The sequence below is a fragment of the Monodon monoceros genome, unplaced genomic scaffold, assembly GCF_005190385.1.
Source record: "Monodon monoceros isolate NGI ecotype Baffin Bay Population unplaced genomic scaffold, NGI_Narwhal_1 Super_Scaffold_4, whole genome shotgun sequence".
Lineage (NCBI taxonomy): Eukaryota > Metazoa > Chordata > Mammalia > Artiodactyla > Monodontidae > Monodon > Monodon monoceros.
Genome location: NW_021703781.1, coordinates 43,725,119 through 43,749,948, shown reverse-complemented (window position 1 = coordinate 43,749,948; position 24,830 = coordinate 43,725,119). Strand labels below are relative to the sequence as shown.

Genomic DNA, 24,830 nt, shown 5'->3' with positions numbered 1-24,830 from the left:
TAGTAGTCAGAGGAATGGAATGTTGTAAAAAAGCATGAATCTAATTAAAACCTCCTGTAATTTCCCCTTTTTTTTAGAATAAAATCCGAATTCTTAATGATGAAATATAAGACTCCCCAACTGTATTGCCTTCAACCCTCCTCTCTTTACTCTGTTCCGAAGGTTGGCTTTCTTTCTGTTCCTTTAACACATCATGCTTATTCTCATTTTGAGACCTTTGCACTTGCTGTTCGTTCTTTCTCTGAAAGGATTTTCCTTCAGGTCTGACTGTCATGGCAGATTCTTTTCATTCAAGTCTCAGATCAAATTTTACTTTCCGGAAGAGTATTTTCTTAAATACATCAAGTTAGAGTAGCAACCTCCTCATACAACTTTACCCCATTTCCTGGTTTTTATTTTTTTCAAACTCTTTTAAATCTTATACATCCGATTGCTCACTATGAGAGTAGGAAAGTGTACCTTGATACTTCTAATATTTTCAACAGTGTCCAGCACATATTTTTGAAATGGATAAATCAATGAATTTTGCTTCTTTGAACATTTCACAGAACTTAGTCTGGCACCTTACATAGTGATGGTTAAATAAACATTTCATTAAATTGATTTCCAAGAAAAAGAACTAACCTTTTATTTCTGATTTTGGCTATATTTTGCATATACTATATTAGATAAACTTGATGGAAGAACAGATAAAGGTACATTGTCTGATTCACTTTTAATCTAGAAAAGATGGGTCTTACCTAATTTCATAATTATTAAGTTGCTTGATTGCATTCTTGGCTTCTTGTTTATTTGAGAATGTTACAAATGCATATCCTCTATTGTTGCCATTAAAATCCATCATCATTCTCATTTCATAAATTTTACCAATCTACAAGTAATAAGAGAGAATTCATATTTATACATTTGTACTTCCAAATGAAAACACACACACGCATACACAACATTTTCTGAAGTCTCTGCCGTGTTGGCATTTGCATCCCATGTGTAATAGTTTGCATGTTTTCATGCTGGGTTCAGATCTGTTATCTGACTCATGGGCAAAGTCAGGATAAATAAAGAAAACACGTACAAGTGGCATTTCAGCCGGAGTTGCCAGAATGTATATTTTTGGCAGAGCAAGTGACCTTTCATCACACAATTATCTGGGGATTTATACGACATCTTAGGGACCGGAAAACACATTTGTCATCAGGAGTACAATTTCTTGATAGATTTGTCCTTGCCCTTTACGTTGGCCTCTGAGGCCTCCATAGTTTTTATCTTTACTTGGTCAGACTCACCAGTGATGTTTAAAACCAAAACCAAGAACACTCATTTGGAGCCTTGTGAAACTGACTTCTTAGCTATCTTTTCCACCTACCATGATATAAAGGTGAACACAGAAGGTGTGTTTCAGAAGATGGTCCTGGGAGCCCTGTTTTCTCCACCTGTAGGCTGAAGGTAAATGCTAGCCTTAACACAACTGATCCAGGGCCAGCACCTCCATGGTACTCATGTGTACTCTATCCCTCTCACTGGAACTCCTCTGCTTTGCTTATATACTATTCCCTCCTGCTACCCCAACTGTTCTCTATAATCCAGACACAGTAATTCATTATTGCTGGCTGCTGTAAGACGGGTGGCCCACACAGACGTGAGGGACACGCGTGGGGAGAAGAGGCATCATTAAGCTACTTCTATGATGTCAGCCCCACGCCACCCCCCGGTACTCAGTGATGGACACCTATTTTTTTCTGGGCTCATTAGGAAAGAGTTCAAGCATGTTTCATCTCTTCATTTCAAATGTTTCTTGGTGCTCATTTTCATGTTCAGTATATAAGATTCTTATAGGATTAAGTCCTTGTAATTTATGCACGTGCCAAGTGACGTTGTTTGTATAAAATTAAGAGTAGTTCTGAAAATGAGCTGAACTACACACACACACACACACACACACACACACAACTGATTTTGGCATTTAGGAAAAGAAATAGCTAAACTCTCATTAAATTTTCTAGGAATTTTAAACACCATTTGGTAAATTATCGAAAATGTTAATTTTGTATTTTTGCTTTAACTTTGGGTTTAGTAGCAAAACATCATTTGGAATTCAAACTGAGGAAATTTATTCCTTAATTATATAGTGACTTTGAAAAACCATGTTATTAATCTTGTTGATTGCATTCAAATTTGTAGAAGGAAATTTCATTCTCGATCAATATGTATGGGGACACGGTTGAGCCATGACATACATATTTTTTAATGTGAAAATCTTACACTTTATAAAACCATATTAACATTTCAAAGTTGAAGCAATATCTTATCTTAGACAGGTTGTTGTGGTGTTATTCTAGATTGATAGACCTGTTGAGTTTGCAGTAAGATGGCTATGCTAGTGGAGATGGGGGATTGAAATATAGATTAAAAAGTCATCAGCAATGGTAGTTTCAGCTGTCAGTAACAGGACAGCTGAGTCAAGGCAGTGATAATTAGGGGCCAGTTACTAACAGCTGGGAAGGTTTTAACTTTGTCCATGATTGAGGAATGGTAATTGGAAAAGAAACCATCACTGACCAAGAAGAATGAGAGTGAAAGCAAGGTGAAGAGAGTAGTATTTTTTTCCTTGAAAGGTTAAAAAAAAAACATCTTTAGACTCACTTTTTCACATAATGGTATAAGTTCATCTTCAAAAAGGTCTCGGGGAAGTTTTCCAATAAAAATTTCACAGCCCCTTTCTGGGGGTGCAGCATCCCAGCCAGGCGGGGGACCACCATATTTTCTTTGTCCATTTTCCTGCAAATCCCATGTGGATTGTAGGAGGGAGAGAAGAAAGCAATACAATCTTTAGTTTGAGTTCCTCAACTATTTTCAAAATCATTTCTCAATAAGGAAGATACTTATTGACAAGTAATAGTAGTGGACTGGTCAGAGGATAAAAATGGACGTCTCTTTTGTATGAATTTTTTAAAAAAATATTTATTTGGCTGCACTGGGGCTTAGTTGTGGCACATGGGATCTTTAGTTGCAGTATGTGAACTCTTAGTTGTGGCATGCATGTGAGGTCGAATTCCCTGAGCTGGGATTGAACCCAGGCCCCCTGCATTGGGAGTGCGGACGCAGTCTTATCCCCTGGACCACCAGGGAAGTCCCTCTTTTGTGTGAATTTCAACACCGTGCTCTTGCTTCAGCGACTTGCTCCAGATAAGCACTGTGAAAACTTATAAAGTGCTGGACAAATATAAAGGGTTATTTTTTTGGTTTGTTATTATTTTGCCATTCAGACTCACCAATGCCTGATTGTCAAAGGATATGATTATAATTTGAATCTGGGGTTCTGATTTAATATTGAAGTCTATGAGGTTCTGGACCTGAACTACTTGGCTCCATGACCCACTAGCTGTGGGGCATTGGGCAAATTGCTTTACTTCCCCAAACCTCAGTGTTTCTCATATATTAAGTGGAGATACTATCCGCTTTTGATTAAAGGAGATAATGTATCAAATATGCATGGCACAGGTCTTGGCATGTGATATATATTCGATAGCTATTAATTCTCTTCTTGCCTCCCTGGATTGAGGCTGTTTCATGCACTGAGCAAGGCAATGTAGGCCCCTAAATAGAAACATCATGAAGGTTAACATTTGAAAGAGCGGACTGGCTAATTTTGGGGGTAACCAGTAAGGCACTTAAATCTGTCTTCAAAGCTGACAAGATGGTGAAAGGTGTTTACTAATGTTGCATCTCTTTGTGGAGAACAATGCTGTTCTCAGTCCAAATACTGTAGCATTAGCTTCTATTTTTTTTTTTTTTTCCTTTGTTCTAAAAAATCCTTGGTAAATTCAATGTCCTTTTGTCCTTTTGGGGGAGGAGTAGCACTGATGCTTGTCTGCCCTGCTGTCTGTATTTTTCTGAAGGTTAATGACCTAAACATAACTTCAGGGGCCCCAAAGTAAAAGATAGGCCTAATCCACTATTATTGAGCTGAAATAATTCATTTGCTGGAGAAGAATAAATTTACTTTCCACTTAGGTATAGCCAAAGCTCTTTGTTATACTTTAAGTGATTGTTGGAGAAAGGAAAACATAAAAGACCAAATATCAGTATTATTGCTAACTTCTACAATTACTACTTTAAAAAACTTTTATACCGTAAAATGATGTTGGATAAAACCTAGTAATGTATAAAGTAAAAAGAAAAATTCCCCAACGCATCACCCTATCCATCTGTAGAAATAGTTACTGTTAAGTTTATCTGCCTTTCCAAATATTTTTCTGTGTATATTTTCAAAAGACATGTTAGTTATTTAAAGACATTGTTTTTCACGATAGTTGTTTGTCAAAAAAAGAATCAAAGTAAACCAGCTTCTAGTTTCACTGTTAAATCTTTATATATACTAACTTGAGACTTCCTCAGTTATTTTATAAGTGGTAGTACAAAGGCTTTTTGGATCACAGTATTTAAGTATTTAAATGATGTCTGTTATTGCAATCATTTAAAAAATTCCTACTAATTTAATCATGTTGCCTTAAGTTAAAAAGATGTCAAATGGGTGTTCTACATTGCCTTGATTACTTTTTGCTTCAAGCAAGTAGGTGCTTTTCATTTTACTAAACGTTGAAATGTTTGCCTCAAGAGTTCTTGTATTTTTTTCTTCCCCTATATTCTTGCAGGATTATCCAGTAGAAAAACTGTCACTGAAAAATCTGAGAAATAAAATGTTTTATACTTACAGGAAACAAAACAAAACAAAACGTAAGAATTCAATGAGCATATCTCAACCAAGAATTTCCTAAAAAAATGAATCATATTTTCAGAGACATATTTAAAGTTTTCTTACTTAACAAATACCTGTATAACACTTCGTATATGACAGCACTGCTCTAATTCTCAATATCATGGGTTAAGGGCTATTACTATCCGGACCTCACAGAAGACAGTTAAGCCCACAGAGATGAAGTAATTTGCCAAGATCATGTGGCTGGGGAGTGGAAAAGTCAGGATTTGAAGCCAGGCAGTCTCATTTCAAAGGCCATCAGCTTAATCCCTACTACATTTTGCTTTGTTATGTGGTAGCCTAATCACTTATAACAGATTCACACATTTAAGTACTTATTTATGAAAAAATTATCATGCCACTGAATTGAAAATTCTCTGCTGCATTTAAAATCCTTTCCAATTTCCAATCGTTTTGCTACACAAATTTTAGGGAAGAACATTATCTCATACCTATTGCTTACAGAGAGGTGTATTTCTATTGCCATACTACAATCTACTTCTTTGGGTCGACTGTCACCATTTGGTTTATGCTGTTCCCTCTGAGGCCATTTCTGTATTTCTTAAATGTCTGGAGATATACTATTCAATGGATTATTGGAATAAATTTAGTATAAACTTGGCAGTATTTTTACTATTCATGCTGAGGAAACCAAACTTTCATCGCATCATAGTGAAATGGTTATTCCAGAATTTCTCATTTGACAAGCTCTGTCTGATAGCTTGAAAATAAATAGGCAACCAGCAGATTGACCTTTAGAATTTTCCCCTCAACTTTCTTGCTATAATTGTTAAAAAAAAAATGTCACAAACTATTTCGTGCATGTCACGTATATAGGAGAATTCATCTGCTTATAAGCCAAAATGATTGGGTAGGAGAGATGATTAATTCTGTTGTTTCTGTAAACAATTGAAATAAATTCACCAAGAGTATTTTGGGGGATCACCAAGAGTCTGACTGGTGAAGTTCAAGCACTGGGGGAGATTTGCCCTATGAGCCACCCACTGGGCTGGGAATGCACCAGTGGTGGAGGTCCAGGCCACTTTAAGACAGGCGCTGGGCATTAGTCATGGGGTTGAAATAGCTGTCCGTTACTCGGAAAGGACAGTTGGGAGCTGGATTGCTGGTATTTTAGGCAGTATTTTTATAGTTGAGGAGTTTAAAATAGATAAAGCCTAGTTATAGCTGCTCTTTCCTCTCCTGGCTGATGTCCTTCTTGTGAGATGAATTCCTCCAGCAGCACAAATGTATTAGTCATTCAGAGAGAGAAAATATAGGTTTTTGTTTTCCATGAATGTTTGTTCATTGAACTCTGGGATCTTTTATTTTTCCAAAGACTTGGAAACCATTTATTCTCTCAAATCACACATAAATAGGTGAAGACCTTCAACTGTGTAAATTTAAAAATGAAAGACCTCATTCTGACTATAAATCCAGTGGCTTTAATGTAAATACTGGATACTGAGCCTACCCAGTAAGTATTTGGAAGTCCCTTCTGTTGCAGATATTTTAAACCTTTCATGAAGGAACCATAGAGTCTTTAAGAAATTTTATATGCCATCTTCTTGACCTTGGATAAAACCTCTCAACCTTTAGTAAATGATTCTAAGCAATAAATCTTAGCGTGAAAGACAAGTGGACGGAGTTAATTTGGGCCACCTGGCATCTGATCTTTTAATACATCTGGGAAATCTGGGCAAAACTGCCTTTTTCCTATAGGAGTTAAAAATAGCAGATACTTGCTTTTCTAGTGTCCCTTGCAACTAGGACAGTAATGGTTATAATAAAGTTAAATTGAGTTCTGGTGCAGAAATTTTCAACGTGCTAACATTAGTGTTGACTCCTCCTTGGATACATTTTCTTATCATTCCAGGTTTGTGGTGTGGTTTTGGGTTTCATTCCTAAAAACTTACTCTTTAAAACATTTTTAAATTTAAATTTAATTTATTATTAAAGTATAGTTGATTTACAATGTTGCATTAGTTTCAGGCGTAGAGCAAAGTGATTCAGTTACACATATACATATCTTTTTTTTTCCCTAAAAGCTTACTGTTGAATCTAGTTCTCTAAATTCAAAATTTCTGTAAACCAGCATCCTTTTAATAAACTCCTTTTCTGCTTAATCAGCCAGAATTTACCTCTAATACTTGCACATGATAGTAACAGCAGCAAAAATCAACAGCTAAAACAGCGCTAACTCTGAGTCAAGCAATGTGCCAAGTGGTTCCCAGGTATTAATTCATTTAATCTTCTCAACAAACCTATGAGGCTGATACTACTATTACTTTCATTTTGTAGGTGAGAAATCCAAAGACATAAAAGCAGTAAGTGGCAAAGACAAAATCTGAATCCTGAGTCCATGCTTGTAGTTAAAACATTTTTCTCTGTTTTTTTATATTAACCCAATATGCTCATTTTACAGATAAGGAAACTGAGTCCAGAGATGTTATGTGACTTCCTTAAAGTTACACTGGTTAAATTTACTGCAGAAAACACTAGACTAAATGTCCTCTGATTCTCAATCTGGTGAACTTGGCAAATATACTGTTCAAAAGTCGTGATGACTTCTCAGGCTTACCAGCCTCACAATTTTGTATGTTGTGTGTCACACCTACTTTCTTGTTCAACTTCATCAAACATGGACACCAGATGGTTGGTCGTCTCCCATAAATGAACCGATTCATAAACTAGAAGAATATTAATTAATGAACCCTCATTCAGTCTATTTTTCTGAGTAATAATTTCAATTCCTTTAATGGTTCTTTGGAAATTTTATATTCCAAATCTGTAATCATCTTTGTGGTTCCCTTTGGTCCTTTGTTTTTTCTTGCCAAGAAGGAAGAAATTGTGTATGTTTCCTTATTCAACTGCTTTCAGCTGTTCTCCTACCCATTTTCCAATTGACTATGTTTGTACCTATTTCTGCTCCTGATCGCTCAGGTGCTGGACAATCTCCCCATGCTTGGTGACATTTCTAACGTTCACAAGCATGCCAGTCGCCACCGCCATACCAAGAACAATGGTTCCATGGCTAAACTCCTGTGGTCTCTTCTCACAGCTGATACCAATGCATTGAGAACAGCTTTCTGGACTGTGTCTATTGCAGTTCATAAATTAATACCATATTCCCCTGGTTGTTGATTTGAAAGATTGAGTAAAGGTCTTTACAAGGCATTAGTTTTATTACCTTTCACCTGTGTACCAACTGTATATCTCAATATGTGATAGGGTTCAAGGCAAATCTAAGGGGCCTTAAATAAGATGTACCAAAAGAATCCTCTTAGATGTGATTTTAACTTTGGTCTGCTAATGCTGTTATTGTTGTTGAGGACAACAGACGGTGCTATAGGGAATGTTTATTTTGTTAATTCTGTATGAAAGACAATGATCTGTTTTGTGTATTGTTTGTTTACCTGCACATCTTAAGACCAGTGACTTCATATTGGTAAAATCTATTTTAGGCTAAGAATTTTTCAAAGGCAGAATTTATTTAACTTATATACTGTGGAAGTTGGCATTACCATTATTAGCTGTTTTTTAAAATCTTTGCATTCATATACGAATGCCAGATATTTTCTTTAAAATAGAAAGAGCAATGATAATTGTGGTGTAAAGACTGAATAAATGGGATGTTTGAATTTGTAGAAATGTGGTACTATAGTTAGTAACAAAGAGGCAAAGTTAGGGCAGGAGCATAACACATGAATATAAATTTAACTTTATCATCATACAGCCCAGAGTTTCTCAAAATATTTTATGTGAGGTAATATTAGGTGGTTTATAGACCAATGCTTTATTTTAATAGTTATGCATTTATTTTATTGTACATCAGGAAAATATATTTATCACATAAAACCTTTTCCACTTACATAAAAGTCTACTTTTAACACTAAACTCAGTATTTCTATTGAAGTTATTTAATGAATTCTAAATAAATATTATTTTTGGCTGTATGTGTTTATGGCAAAAATCACAAAGATGCAAATAGATTTTGGATTTTTAAAGTTTATCTTTGTTTCAGTCTTCAAAAAGCTTCCACATTTGATTTTTTTTTAAAAGTGTGGTTTGTTCATAAAAACAACTATCAGTACATTATGAATCATGTTCCTGTATCACTTTGGAAGACTGACTGTTGAAAGCCTGTTGCCTAGGAGAATAGTCCTAATTTCATTTCAAGTTGCTAGTTGTCTTATGGAGGCAGAACTAACTTGTTATCAGATGATGCCTTTAATAATATCATCTTCTAATATTTTCCCTTTATGGATTATGTGTGACAACCACCCTTGAGGAATTCAGTATCTCAGTTGTTGAAGTATTTAAGAGCAGACAGGCTTTTAAAAATAACTTGCATTTTGTAAAGCTTATTATACGTTTTTGGCCAATTCATGGGTATATTAAATTCAAGAATATCCTTACACAAAATTAGAAATCAGAAAATTTATTTTTTTGGAGTGTGTATGTGTGTTTCTACATAAGAGAACAAGTAAAATGCCAATTAACTTCTAAGACCCTCTGTTCACATTTGCCATGAGTTTCACTAATGATGGACTGCACAGCATATATTATCTTGAGACCAGGATTTGCTGTGTTCATGCTCACTTCTGGCTCTCGGCAGTTGCCTTGTCTTACTGCTGCAATCTCCAGGAACCTATAAATTCCATCTACAAAATAACTAGGTGAAATCTTTGGTGATTCCTTTATCCATTTGGGGCGTTTATCTTTTTGCAATGTGTAATTTATTCAATAGGCCCATGCAACTTTTTATTATAGATACAATTTGCCTTTCTGAGTTGACTAATAGTAGTCAGAGATCTGATTAAATGACATAAAGATATCCCCATGCAAATAAGGACATTTGGCCTTATGCAGATAATGAACATTTGGTTTGGATTAATTGCTCTTCTATCCTTTCCTAGTTCAACATATGCCAAGGAGAATTCCATCAAATGCACTTGTCTTTTAGCATGTGAGAAATTTTGTACAGTAATTAATCTCCTTATCACACCCCCATGAATTTTTACAAGCTGAGGGTCTCGGCAAGACACTAAATTTCTCCTGACTTGAAATTCTTCATTTAAAAGGGAATAGGGTTAACTAGGTGATTGCAGAGGTCTTGGGAGGGTATTAGGATGGTTGTGAAAGGGAGGCTGACTTTCACCATATTAAAATGTGGAAAAATGTTCATACGATGTTTTCTGAGTTAGTCAATAGGACCCTTAAAGGAAATGTAGGGATTTTTAAAACCAATGTGTCTCCATTGCATATCCCCTTGACACCTGGTCCATTAATTACTTAATGACTTTCTTTGCATTGATTCACTTTCTTAAACTTACACAAAAAAGAAAATATCGTTCTCATAAGTGGAGTATCATTTCCCACAAATGGAAGGTCACTATAAAAGAAACTGCAAAAGAAGGAAACCATGATCAAGTTCTAGCTGGACATCGTTGTCTACTAAAAGTTCTGAGCCCTAGTTCTGCTGTTTAAAAAGATTAGCAGAGGGAGGGGATATGGGGATATATGTATACATATAACTGATTCACTTTGTTATACAGCAGAAACTAACACACCATTGTAAAGCAATTATACTCCAGTAAAGATGTTACAAAATAACAACAACAAAAAAGATTAGCAGGGGCTGGAGAGGTGTTTAAGACATACCTTCAATGACTTCCCTCATCAGAAAGCTTAAAATAGAATTGAAAGTGGAATCATTCTCTCATGATGAAATTCAAGGTTATTGAATCCTCTGTCAGGTATGGTTTAACATCAGTTCGGCTCTCTACCCTGCATCTCTGAAACAATGTTAAAAAAAGGATCACAGCTACTGAAGTCCTACCCAAATTCATGATTGTATGTTTCTGTGATCTCATTTTTTCTCCTTAGCCTATGTTAGAGAGCTCTCTTTGCATGTCATAATAACATTTTAGTTTCTGAAGATGAAGAGCCACTTATTTCTGATTGCTGATTGGTATTAACAGGTAACAATTTAAAAAATCCTGAAGTTGTCTGCAAACAAAGTCTAAAGTTCAAAACAGCCATCGATGCTTCTGGGTATTTGAGTCATGAAATTTACACCAGTTTTTAAGCTGATAAAATGGAAACCCTTATGTGCTTCTAGTTTAAGGGAAGACACTATAATCCATATTTTGCAAAGATTTTGAACCTTATATTGAAGACCTCATATATAACCAACTTTCTATTAGGCTATTGGAGGAGAAATTCATTGCTGTTTGAAAATAGCTCCTGGAATGCCTTTCTATTTCGTGGGATGCTGAAGTTCCCATCACATGTCAGGTACACACACTCTCCACAAAAGGATTCACAGAGCTGCTGCTTCATTTGGAGTCTTCCACACCAGCCTATGGCATTGCTGGCTAGTAGAAGCACGGCTTCTAAGGAGCTTGATAATTAAGTTAGCCTGTGGGTGGCTGGAGTGATAAGCTTAGGGAAACACGTACCTGTGATGATCTACTGGCCCCACCCTGTTCTCATGCTTAGTGCCACCTATTTAAGGAATTAGGTCATTCACCAAGTGCATGAACGATAAGTCCTTGGATAGTGGGGACAGGAGCAGTTGGTGAGAACAGGCAATAGAAGAAAAAGTAGGACCCAGGAACTATATTTTACCATGAAGTCAAATTCCTTTTTCTGTCCCTAGGATTTTTGTGCGGTGGTTGCAAAAGAATGTCAATGCCACAGTGTTCCTCCATCTGCTTCTCACTGAGCTAGTCTAGTCGAAGCCATTTGTAAACTCTGGGATCCTAAGTTACTTATTTTTTATTGCATTATTTGTAGGAAAAATTGTAATTTGAAAAATACCCAAGGAAATTTACTGAAGTACATTATACCAAACCAGAGAGATAGGGGAGTTAACTTAGTTTGAGGCACACTTAGCAGAGGGATGGTCTCCTAATCAGATCTAGTGCCATCCTTTGTACCTTATGGCTGATACATATCTATTGAGGAACTGAATAAATTAGAATTAAAATATGCAGTTGCAGTGAAATTCCAAATAAGGGAACACACCTAGAAAGCAAAGTTTGAGAAATGGGAATTAAAGTCTGTATTTTATTCTAGTTTGAGGAAATTGTTCCCAGGAACAGATTGATGACTGATTAAAAAAAGGAAGAGAAGGATGAAGCCCACTGATTTCTCATTTATCTGCTATAATCTTACTGGATCTTTGAAATTAAGACACACTAATGTCTTCACCGCTGAAAAATGTTGTGCATTTTACAAATATTTTGGTGAATCAGTATCACCCAAGTGGTCCCCTCTGCCAAGGATGCTGTTTTGTCCTTGGCTCCTTGCAATGTTTGTTTGCTCTCATCTTCTAAGTCTCAGCTTCAAAGTCATCTTGTCTGAAGAAGGCCTCCTGCCATTGTCATTTAACCTGATTTATGACATTCATAGCACTCAACATGATATGTCATTATTTTATTTCTTGTTTATTTTCTGTTTTCCCATGAGTAATTTTCATGAAGGCAGGCACCATGTCTCTCTTTGTGGAATCAATAAATGAATCAATAAGTGAATGAATGAGGGTTTAGACTTCATTTGGTGGGTAGGACAAGGAGGGATGCTCCTACTTCCTTTAAGGAATCTTAAATGCTCATCTATGTTATAGGAAGTTTTCTTTAAAAACTGTGAATTAGGCATAGAGAACAGACTTGTGGTTTCCAAGGGGGAGAGGGAGTGGGTGGGGGATGGATTGGGAGTTTGGGATTAGCAGATGCAAACTATTATATATAGAATGGATAAACAGCAAGGTCGTACTGTATAGCACAGGGAACTATATTCAATATCCTGTGATAAACCATAACCATAATGGAAAAGAATATAAAAAAAGAATATATGTGTGTGTATATATATGTATAACTGAATCACTTTGCTGTACACCAGAAATTAACACAACATGGTAAATTAACTGTACTTCATTTTTTTAAAGAAACCTGTGAATTAACTTATAGCAGAGTACTAGATTAAGGATAAGAGTTGGGAGTCAGCAAACTTTCTCTATAAAACGCCAGATAGTTGATATTTTAGGATTAAAAAAAAACCCGACCTTTTTTTTTTTTTTTTTTTTTTTGCGGTACGCGGGCCTCTCACTGTTGTGGCCTCTCCCGTTGCGGAGCACAGGCTCCAGACTCGCGGGCTTAGCGGCCATGGCCCACGGGTGCAGCCGCTCCGCGGCAAGTGGGATCTTCGCGGATCGGGGCACGAACCCGTGTCCCCTGCATCGGCAGGCGGACTCTCAACCACTGCGCCACCAGGGAAGCCCAAAGCCCCGACCGTTTGAAATTGTGAGAATCACTCATAGCCTTCAATCACTACAAAAACAGGCTGTGGCCACATTTGAGTCGTGGGTCAGTTTGCTGACCTCTGGCTTATGTCTCTACTGAACTGTATAACTCTGGGGCTTGTCTTCCAGTGTAAAATGGAAAGGGTTGGATTATACCAGTATTAAATATACATGTAGTAAACATATAAAGAATTAGAAATAATAGCCTAATGAACCCAAGCACCTATCATCCAGCTTCAATAATGAAATTTTCCTCATGAAATATTCCCAACTCTTCTATTCCTAACCGAATGCTTCTTATAAATTTTTTCTACTTCATGAGATTTTTTTCCTTGACATAAAAATAATCCATATTCATTATAGAAAGTTTGAAACATAAAGAACACAAGGAAGAAAAAACTACTCTCATCAGAGATTACATTTCATTATCTCCCAATATTTGTGTGTGTGAATAATTTCTTAAAATATGATCTGTAAACTGATATATACAGTTTTGCATTCTAATTTTTAACATTAAAAGTTGGACATTTCTGCATGTCTTTGAAATCACAGTTTTACATGACTATATAATTTGGAAATATAAGGGTGACATATTTTATATGACCAGTAATATTTTGTTGGACACTTAGGATATGTCCAATATTTTTAAACAAATTCCACTATGATGAGCATCCTTATGTCTAAATATTTGTCCTCATTCCTTAGGTCAAAGACTATGGTCAGTTTTAAGGCTCTAAACAGAAAGGTAACACCCACAGCTGTATTGCTCACTTAATGCAGTCTTACGGTGTCCTTTTAAATTCTGGGTAAATTCATTTTTATTTCAACTACTTGCTATGCATTTTAGGTCAGCTGCTACACCTTATACTTCTATAATGCCAAGGACCAACACTAACACATTGTGTTCAATAATAGGGACTAAGGAAACAAAACAGACAAACAAGAACAAAAAAACTTTAAGGACAACCACTGGATTAAGCAAGAAATGGGACTGACATACCACGTAAATATTTGTTGTAATAATTTTTAGAAAGTAGATTATCAGGGCTTCCCTGGTGGCGCAGTGGTTGAGAGTCCGCCTGCCGATGCAGGGGACACGGGTTCGTGCCCCGGTCCGGGAAGATCTCACATGCCGCGCAGCGGCTGGGCCCATGAGCCATGGCTGCTGAGCCTGCGTGTCTGGAGCCTGTGCTCCGCAACGGGAGAGGCCCGCGTACCGCAAAAAAAAAAAAAAAAAAAAAAAAAGAAAGAAAGATAATAGATTATCAGTAGGGTAATTGGACAGTGTTAATACACACCATCATATTTTAAATCACTTAAAAATAGTATATAAGTATCCTGAGTCTTCTTTAAAAAAATATTCAGACTACTTGAGGGTGATCTTTATTAGCTATATATTTAGCTTTCCTTGTAGTAGAATTAAAACTGATGTAAACTGACTCCACATTGGGTGGAAAGTTTTCTGAAAATGTTCATCTATGAAAATGTATTTTTCTAGATTTAAGGAGAAAATTCCAGCTGAAAGAAGCATCGCATGTCACAGAGTTGATGACCCACGCTAGTGATGCGTTCTGCAGGAAAGGTTCATCATAATGTGATTTTTTTTTTCCTTTGACTCTCAAAGACATGTATAGTAGTTTTAGAAAATCTGGGAAGTACAGTTAAGAGTGAAAAAGTGAGGGATAAAAAGCCCCACACGTATTTCATTGCCTGGAGAAAAAGTCTGTTTACAAGCTAACATAGTGGCACACATCCAAAATCTTTTTGTGTGGCATAATGCAACTAAGTTGAAAGTTTAACTTGTCAATATTACACAATTTTTATCAATAATATTTATTGAACCTATATATGCAGAGTATTGCATTAATGTTCTTTTATTCTTTAAAGAACTTTGATAAAAATTTTAGCCGTGAATTCTAAAGATATCCAATTGTTATTAAAAAGATATCACAAAGCATATTTTCAAGCCCTCACAAGCACGTTTTATTGCATCAGTTTGTATATAAAAGACTGGCTCATGTTGTTAAGTAACCTGCAAAATTCTATTTTTGACCACTGTATTTGTCCTGCTAGTGATAAGAGAGCACAAATTAGTCACCCTCTCTTTTTCGAATTCTTGTTTTGCAAGTATTCAGCATTCAATATCAGAGACTGCAAAGAAGAGCAGAAGCAAATCCTTCAATCCCTAATTTAGCAAATACCATAACATTTAAAAATATCATTTTATAGGTATGCTCCCTGAATTGTATTAATATATTTACCTTCATTTGTGTACAGAGATTTTTTAAAAAGTAAACCCGATGTTCTTTTTTTTTTTGATGACGATACTAATGTTTTCTCTAATCCAGAGAAGGAAGACTGAAGTATTGAGAAGGCTAAAGGCTTTTCCCTAAATTGCAGAGTTTGAAGCTATGTCTCAATACATGCTGGTTTCCTCTTCCAATTAGACAAGTTTGCTGACCAGTAACTAGATTGAGCAGATGCTAGAATCACAAAATCTTGACTAAGAGTGGGGTAGGTCCTAGCCAACCTTCTGGGAAATTAAGGCTGACCAGTAATATTTTGTATTACAAGTTAATTGTGTTATAATATTTTGTATTACAAGTTAAGGGACTTGAGTTTGGGATTAACATATACACACTACTATATATAAAATAAGTAAACAACAAGGACCTACTATATAGCACAGGGAACTATACTCAATATATTGTAATAATCTACAATGGAAAAGAATATGAAAAATAATACATATATCACTGAATCACTTTGCTGTATATCTGAAACTAACACAACCTTGTAAATCACCTATACGTCAATTTTAAAAAAATTAAAATACAGATCATACTTGCGTGTGGTAGGTACTGGGTTGAATAGCAGGTCTCTGATTTGAAGTCTTGGGTGATTTTCTACACTTTGCAACCAAAATCAGAAGGTATTTTCCAAATCAATCAAAGTGGTTGACCCAAGTCACATATATATTTACATCTTGATTAGAGGCTTTAGATCTAGATAGCTAGGTTTCAGAATTTTAGGTTTCTACATTATTAGAAAATTTCTGTTCCAGTAGTCATTCTGCTAACAAATAATTACTTAAAGTGAATCGTGTTACAAAGTTTAAGCTCAACAAAATATTTTTAACACGCTCTGCCATGCTAATCTCTCAAACTGCAATCTTAAAGGTAACATTATAACAGCTCTTAGTTTTGTAAATCTTGCCAGAAATTTTGGCCAATTGCAGTGGAATTAAGATGGCCTATAAATCTTGGGCAAGCTACCTAACTCCTTGAGCCTTGTTTTCCTTGTCTGGAAACTGGAGATGATCATAGTAACTACCTCATAGTGTCGTTATTAGTATTAAATGAGTTAATAGACACAAAGCAGTTAGAATATAAATGTCCAGTAAATGTTTACTATTTTGTAATTGTTATTAACTTGTGATCTAAAACCTCTATTAATGTTTTCTGAATGTAATTGAATATATAAGATCAAAGTAATAGGCAGTTTGGCCGTATATTTTTAGGGGTATTATATTTGAAAACATTTAAAATGATAAAAGTAAAATAGCCTTATTATTTTTTTCCTTTTTAATGCAAATGTTCGTAAATTATTAGGTTTATGAAAAGATCTCCATTGCTGTTTGAGTCTCTTAAAAATGTATTGTTATTTGCAAGCTTTTTACATTGTTCTAATATGTTAAAATTTTCTGTTCTGCAGAATTTTCTAAATGATCACTTAATGACTGTTTACGTTTCATTTGTAACAGGATTTTAAGATGGAATGGGATTATTTTGGCCTCTGGTTTGGATACGAAACTGTCACTGGACCACAAGCAGGACAAGGAGGTAGGGAGAAACTGACGGTTTGACGGTTTGACATTCTTTTTTTTTCTTCGCCCCCCCCCCCCGCCCCGGTACGCGGGCCTCTCACTGTTGTGGCTTTTCCCCTTGCGGAGCACAGGCTCCGGACGTGCAGGCTCAGTGGCCATGGCTCACGGGCCCAGCCGCTCCGCGGCAAGTGGGATCTTCCCGGACCGGGGCACGAGCCCGCGTCCCCTGCATCGGCAGGCGGACTCTCCACCACTGCGCCACCAGGGAAGCCCTGTTTGACGTTTTTAACTGAACATCCCCTACCCCTCCTCATCCCTGAATTTAGAAAAAAATATTGAAGAGTTTGAAAGGAATTTTTGGAGTCGACTCAAAGATGTTTGGAGCCCACTGCTGGTGTGTTGTGAATCCTAGTTCCCCCTAAGTGGGAGGAATTTTGAGGTGCTTCTCAGCTAACCTAAAGCAGGGGAGAGGAGTAGGAAACCACTCAGAACTTGCTATGTATTCCCTGCTGTTGGGAACACATGAAGCTGGTGGGTCTAACTCAGTCCTAAAGTATCTAATGGCAAACAACGGGCTGGCCTCCTGCTTTGATGGTGGTGAGAAGGAGAGCTCGTTGCTTTGTGTCACGTGCACTTGCAGGTTTTACTTGGTCAGAATGTGTGTTTCCAGGGAACTAGAGTTTGGCCAAATGTAGGAGTCAGGGGTCATTTTCCATCTTCTCCAAGAGGTATGCTTGGGGTGTCGAAAAGAGCTCTGCCAAAGGAGACTGAGGCCCAGGGAAGGAGCCTCTAGCTAGAGCAGAGTGTAGCCAGTTGAGAGACCCCTGGCAATGGAATTAAGGAGGTCTTTGATGACCCTACAAAGTATCCCAGGAGGTTTACACACCTGCTGGGCCCAGAGCCCAATGCCAAAATCAGTCAAGTAGAAACTTCCCTGTCCCCTCTCCTTTGCTTTCACCCCTTTCTTCTGCTCCAGCTGAGTCAGGAATTCTAGTTAGGAAACTGATGTCGGAAACTATACTTCTGAAAGCATAAAGGAGAAAAAATAGAAATTGCCCTCCACCCTGACATGCTTGGAAAAGGGAAATGGCTTTCACTTTGAATAAAGTTAAGTTTTTATTCTACTGGACTAGACATATTCATTATTTAGTGGAGGATCTTTTATTAGCTGAAAGTTACCAGAAAAGTCATGAGACTTTCCCTGAATTTCATCTGGGGGGAATGAAAGAACCAGTGCCCAGAATAAAATTAAATGGACAGTTTATATTGTTTTAGGATTATTTCTCATAAAGTTCTGTTTGTTGAGTATACTTATATATTCATAGTTAATAATTTCCTTTTATACATTAGGTTTATGATATTGAGATATTAGAAACAGCGTCACACTAGAAAGGCTTATATATGTTTTCATCATTATATTTCAGATCATTAAAGGTTTGTTTCCAGAAGGGGAATACACTTATGTATGAATATTGACAAATTGGTTTTCAAAAGGGTTTAAGTGCTTTCCATTACCACTGTCTTTGCATGAGTGTTTCAGATACAAAGCAGTTAAAAAGATAAACTGATATAAAACATTTTTGATTTTATAACATTTATGAAACTGCTGATTACAAAAGATAAAAACATTTTTTCAACTAACTGTACCTGAGCAAATGTAAAAAATGATTATTCTAAGTGTATCTGTTTTGTAGGCTGTAAACTCTATAGACTTTTCTCTATGGATTATGAAATACCCCTTTATGTGGGAAAAGACTGCATAAAAATTTTCAATCAGGCATTAATTTTGAAGCACATTAAATTTGGAGATGAAGACATTTAAAAGTTTAGTAATGATCCTAAAATAGACTTTTATTAAGTATTAAAAACTAATAATACATTAGTATCTCCCTTGACTTAAATGAAACTTTTAGAAGCCTTCTGTGAAATAATACTCTCTGAAATCTTAAAAAAGTCTAAATAAATACTCTTCATTAGGATGAAAAATTAGAAATAACTTTGAGCATTATATTATCTCTAACAAAGTGTGCCATGACTTATAAGATTATTGCAAAATGTACTACATTTAGTTTTCAACTGATCTGACAAAGGAACATGTAATAAAGGACACTATTGTATATGTTATTATTACCCACTTATGACTTTCGTATTCATAATAGCACAAAGATTTGGTTAAGTTGGGAAAGTATGTGATAAAATATAATAGCTGAGCAGTAAAATACTTTGTCTTACTGTAAAAAGAACAACATTAAAAAAAAGCAACATTATTTCTTCAAGTAAGATAATTAACTTATATGTCTAAAACTAGTTTGTTTTTCAATATATCATAAGCTCTCTAACAGAGGTTATCATAAAGACAATAATAATGTACAGACAATTCATAACAACCAGTGATAATGAATAGATAGTTTTAGGATAGTTTTTCTTCTTTCTTTTTCAAAAATGCTGAACATGGAGAGAAATTATTATATATCCTAAACAGATTGGATAGGTATTATGAGAAAACATCCTGGAATAGCTAGGTTGACCAGATGGTCAGTTCTTGGATCCTTCATCTAGAAGTTGTTTTACATCTGCAGTCAAAAAATCTCTCTAGAAACTAAGGCAAGTTCCTGGATAGTTTGTTTTCTTCTGGTTCTTGAAGTACCAGCTGGGTTCTCGTTCACTGACAAGCTCTGGGTGGTGAATTCCAGCTGCCTTTTCTTATACTAAACTGGCCTTTCAAAACTGTGATAGTCTTTATGACTGTTAACACTAGTTCTGCTTCCAAATGGCAAGGCAAAATTGAGTTGATAACCCAGAGTAGAAACAACATCACCTGGAAGATCACCTACAAAACTGAAATGATCCAACTTCCTTCCCCTCTGGAAAGGAATGTCCAACTAAAGAGTTATACGACTGACTGATCACATTTTGCATGTTAGGATCGCTAATATTCCCACCACTCTGAATTCAGTGGTGAGTTTCAGCAGATGGCACAAGAAGTTCCTACCTGGACCAAGCTATATCCTGTGCGCTGGACCAGTGCGCGGAGGGCTGCTTCCTTCTGGGTGCCGCTCGATCCATCCCCGGATTTGTGATTTGATTCCATTGAGAGTGATTATCAGCAAAAAATCAGGTTAATTAGGGTTGCTCACTGAAACCAAATTTAAGATAAATTAAGTAAATTACTATTACCAAGTCCAAACTTGTCCTTTTCATGAAGGACATCTTTAGGAAACATTCTCTATAAATTACTCATTAAGGTTAGAGCAACTAACAGACACCCACAAACCAGGGCAGTTAAATATCCTCATTAAAAAAAGTTAAAAAAAAATGTTCAATTATAGTTGAAATTTAGAAGTCAACACTGAGTAATGTCCTTTTTCCACTTAGAATGCAGACCAGTAATTCTCAGTCCAATTATCTCAGAATGTCACCAAATGCTCAAAAACAAATTCATTCTTGCCAATTAAAAGTATGAGGAATGGTCCTTGCAGATGTGGGAAGAAAGCACCGTTACTAAATCAAATTGACGAGGATATGGTATGAAGATCCTGAAAGTTTTAGCTTCATTTATCTATTCTGTCTGTTACCTGAGACATTTATCTACTTATTCTTCAAAGATAAATTTCTAGATCAGAGTGTGCTGGTATCAGATGTACAGAAGTCATCATGCAAACTACTCTGTAATAAAAATGTCACATGGGTTTTAACAAAATAAGAACAATGGATCCTTTTGAATGGTGTTGGAAGGGCCTACTGACACCTGGATTGTATATCACATAGACCACTCAGAAAAGTACATGAAGCCCTTTGTAAAATCTAAGAAATTAGGAAAATTTACATATGTCCATGTTGATCTATGTAGATGTGAATATGAAACTTCAGCATTTCATTATCTATACTTTCTATCAGGGAACATGGTTTGAACCCCATTCCAAATCTGATGGTTGTTCAAATTCACAGGTTCCCAGCACAAGGACTTGTCCATGGTGAAGGTCCCAGGCTATGATGGTGCGAGCCCCTGGAGGCTCCCATGTACAGAGGGGAGGGCATTGACCCACTGGATTAGAGTGGGAGTGACTCAGTGAAGGTTCCGTGCTGGGATTTCTCTCTGCTTGATGCACTCTGCCAACCAAGACAAAGGAAGCTTTTTTTTACACTGATTTGAATCACATGCAAATATAATGTATTTCACTATAGGCCCTTTAAGACCTTTTCTGTTCTATGCATTGGGATTTCCTGTACCACTTTGGTTTTCATTTAAAGGTTCAGGGTAAAGGTACCATTAATAGTACAAGGAATGGGTAAACAATTGGGTGACAAAAGTGAAGCCGAGATAATCTGAGTAAAATGCAGCTTCAAAGTATTCTATTATGAAAGTAATAGAGTAATATGGCAGAAACTAACACAACATTGTAAAGCAATTATACTCAATTAAAAATAAAGTTCCCAAACAATAGACAAGCATCATCTAGAAAGTAATATTTTCAATATAATTTAGAAAACCAAATTTTAAAAAAACAACTAGATTCCAGCGAGAATATTCATTAGCTGTTACAGGGATAAAACAATTTCATGTTCTGTATATAAGCATGGCCATTCTTGCCCTAGACTTTTCTCATAATTCTTGCTTGCTTCTGACCCAGATCAATTCAGTTTTCAATCATTCATTCTCTCAAGAAGTATTTAGTTAGTGCTGTCTATATGGCAGCTTCACTCCCTGCCCAGCTTTAGGGCAGTGTGTTTCATGGACAGTTGGCTAACTCAGTTAATACACCAGTTTCTGTGTCTGTTACTTTGCAAAAGGCAGTGTTTTGTTTGTTTGTTTGTTTTAATCTTTTTATCTTGACTAAGACAAATTGGAAAGTATTTTCTGATAATGGTGGTTTGATATATATATGTAGCAATTCAGATTGGACGTGTAGCTTTAGTGACACATTTATAGTGTGAATACTCTTTCTATGGATACTGCAAGGTAGGCATAAAAGGAGACCTATATTCAGTTTTTAATCCTAAACTGCTGGTGAGTACAGTCATAGAAATCTCTGTGAAACAGTACAATCCTCTTAAAAGATAAAACTACAAAGGCGTTTTGTGCCACTTGCAGCAACATGGCTGGACCTAGAGATTACCATACTAAGTGAAGTAAGCCAGCTAGAGAAAGACGAATGTGATGTTGTTTATATGTGGAATCTAAAACAAAAAAAAGATGCAAAGGAACTTATATACAAAACAGCAATAGACCCACAGACATAGGAAACAAACTTATGGTTACCAAAGGGTAAAGAAGAGGGAGGGATAAATTAGGAGTTCGGGATTAACATATACACATTATTACATGTAAAATAGATAACAAACAAGGACCTACTGTATAGCACAGGGAACTATACTCAGTATTTTGTAATAACCTATAAGGGAAAAGAATCTGCATAAGAATATATATATATATATTCAGTTTTGTATATATATATGTATATATATGTGTGTATGTATGTGTGTATATATATATATATGTATGAATCACTTCACTGTGATGTACACCTGAAACTAACACTAAGTTGTAAATCAACTATACTTCGATAAAAAATATAAATTAAAAAAAGGAATTTTGAAGATTTACAAAGAAAAACTAGCCTTTAAGACTAATTCTAACTCGTGCACTTTTCTCAAATGTTACTAAAATTGCCTTTTCATCAGGATACTCTCAAATGCCCCCACAGTGCTGGATTTAACCTGTAAGAGCAGTGAGGCCATGGATGGACTGGGGTCTGATGAGGTTAGTCTTGCATGTCTTAACAGAGGTTGGAAGGCAAAGTCTGTTGTCTTCTAGCCAAGTTGTAGGTTTGCTCTTTGCTGAACTTCATCTTCTCCATCAAGAGATAGCAATTCATGGTGAGACAAGTTTTATTTGTAAAACCTGCCTTTAGTTTTGGTTAATTATTAATAAAGGTGATTAAAAATACTTTGACATCAGAATGGTCTTTTGATCACACATAGGTTCATGCTGACATTATTGAGAAAATCTGTATAATATCTCAACATAGAATCAAGTCATTGGAAATCAGGACATAGAAACAAAATTCAGAATTTGCCTTAAGAGACACTTGATCTTCAATGTTTATTTCTCAAAAACAACCCCCTCTTTCAACATTGACTTAATCTAAGGAGTGAACTCGAATCCAAGATAAATATTTTCTTAAGCAAGTCAAACTTTTGTTTAAAAATTTGGTCAAATTTGAAAGAAACGTTTTGCAATACATTTTCTAATTTAACACCTTGCAGATTCTTCAGATCTGAGCTACTGCATTTTGAAGAGTAGCTCCCAGTGTAGTTTATTGAGGCAATAGAATTCAAAACCTATATATAGCAGGCATTAAGACCATTGGAGCTAAAGGAAAGCACTCATAAACATGTATTACTTATTCATTCAAAACTTGTTTACTGGGTACCTACCATCATCCGAGAATTTTTGAGACACTGAGAATCAGAGAGCAAAACAAACCCCTCTCCCCGCAAAATCTCATGGAGTTTTATAGTGGTTGTGAGAGACGGTAAACAAGATAAATGAGCAAAATATACACTGTGCTTATGTTAATTTCTGAGGAGAAAAAAATAAAGAATGGAAGAGCAATATGAAGTATATGTGTTGGGAGGAGGATGGAATTTTAGATAGTGTGGTCCTGATACAGTGAATTTGGAAAGGAACGTGGGTGAAATGAGGGATGTATTTGGGGGAGAGCATTCCAAGAAGTTGGAGGGCCCTGAGGTGGGAGCTTGTCGATGAAACAGTGGCCTATGTGGAGAGGATGGAGCTGAGTGAATGAGAGAAGTGGGAACTGGGGTCAGGGAGATAATGGCAGACCAGGTCATGAAGGATCTTGCAGGTCACGGTAAGGACCTTGGCTTTTGCCCTGAGATGTGAAGATTTTACTTATGTTTAACAGACTCACTCTAACCGTCGAGAAAACACTGAAGGGAGTCAGGCAGCGTTGGGGCTAAGGTGAGGCAAGGGAGGTCAGGCAATCACTCTGATCCTGTTTTTATTTAAATTTTGCCATTTTGTTCATCATGGATTTTTTTTCCATTGATTTTTATTTTTTTTAATTGCATTAAAATATCATTTGTCTTAATTACTGAGTTTTTTGATGGCTCTTACATTTTGCATTTGAGGCAGTGCCTCACTTGCCTTGCTCTGGTTAGAGGGGTCGAGGGGAGAAGCAGGGAGACCAGTTAGAAACACTGCGACATCCGGGTACGAGAGAATAGTGGCTTGGATTAGAGTGGTGATAGTGAGCATGCTGAAAAGTGATCGAATCTTGGAATAGATTTTACAGATGAGTTGGATGCATCGTGAGAGAGAAAAACGAGGAGTTGAGGATGACATCGTTTCTTGGCCTGGACAACTAGAGGAATGGAGTTGCCAGTTTACTGAGATGAGGAATAACGAGTCTGTGGAAGAAGAGCAGGAGCTCAGGTGGAGGCACATTGATTTCGAGATGCCCATTAGGCAGCCACGGGAAGAGGTTCAGTGCACAGTTAGATATCTGAGTCAGGATGTTATGGGAGATTTACAGACAGGAGATATCGATTTGGCAGCTATCTGTGTAGAGATGATGATTAAGCTGTGAAATTGGATGAAATCAGTAGGGACGGAGTATAGAAAATAGGTCCTACTTTGGGGTAGTCTAACTTTTGGAAGTTGGAGAGACAAGGAGGAATCAGCAAAGGGGAATGAGAGGAAGCAGCCGGGTAGGTAGGAGGTAAGCCAAATGAGAGAGGTGGATTGGAAGCCAAGAAAAAAAAAAGGATTTTGAGATCAAGTGCGTGTTCAGGTGTGCCAAGACCTGCTAAGTCAAAGAAGATAAAGCCTGAATAGGGATGCGGACCCTAGAGCTAGACCTCCTGAGTTCAAATCCTCATTCTGCCTCTTACTCTGCGCCCTGGAAAAGTTCCTTAAC

The 24,830-nt window shown here is 36.4% G+C and overlaps 1 protein-coding gene across 8 annotated transcripts in view; it reads right to left on the bottom strand.

Moving 5' to 3' along the window:
* The window catches only part of A1CF (APOBEC1 complementation factor), a 77,865-nt gene that overhangs the window by 32,657 nt on the left and 20,378 nt on the right, over positions 1–24,830 (bottom strand). For 3 of the 8 annotated variants that reach the window (XM_029245407.1, XM_029245409.1, XM_029245411.1), the window contains exons 2-4: positions 19,880–20,023; positions 2,641–2,775; positions 741–871 (exon numbers count right to left, since the gene is read on the bottom strand). In XM_029245407.1, the coding sequence (XP_029101240.1) occupies positions 741–871; positions 2,641–2,775; positions 19,880–19,978 (365 nt within the window). In that variant the 5' untranslated portion in view covers positions 19,979–20,023. Of the gene's footprint in view, positions 1–740; positions 872–2,640; positions 2,776–8,612; positions 8,621–9,282; positions 9,389–19,879; positions 20,061–24,830 lie in introns of those variants that run through there. The other 5 variants (XM_029245414.1, XM_029245413.1, XM_029245408.1 and 2 more) reach the window with 4 other exon arrangements.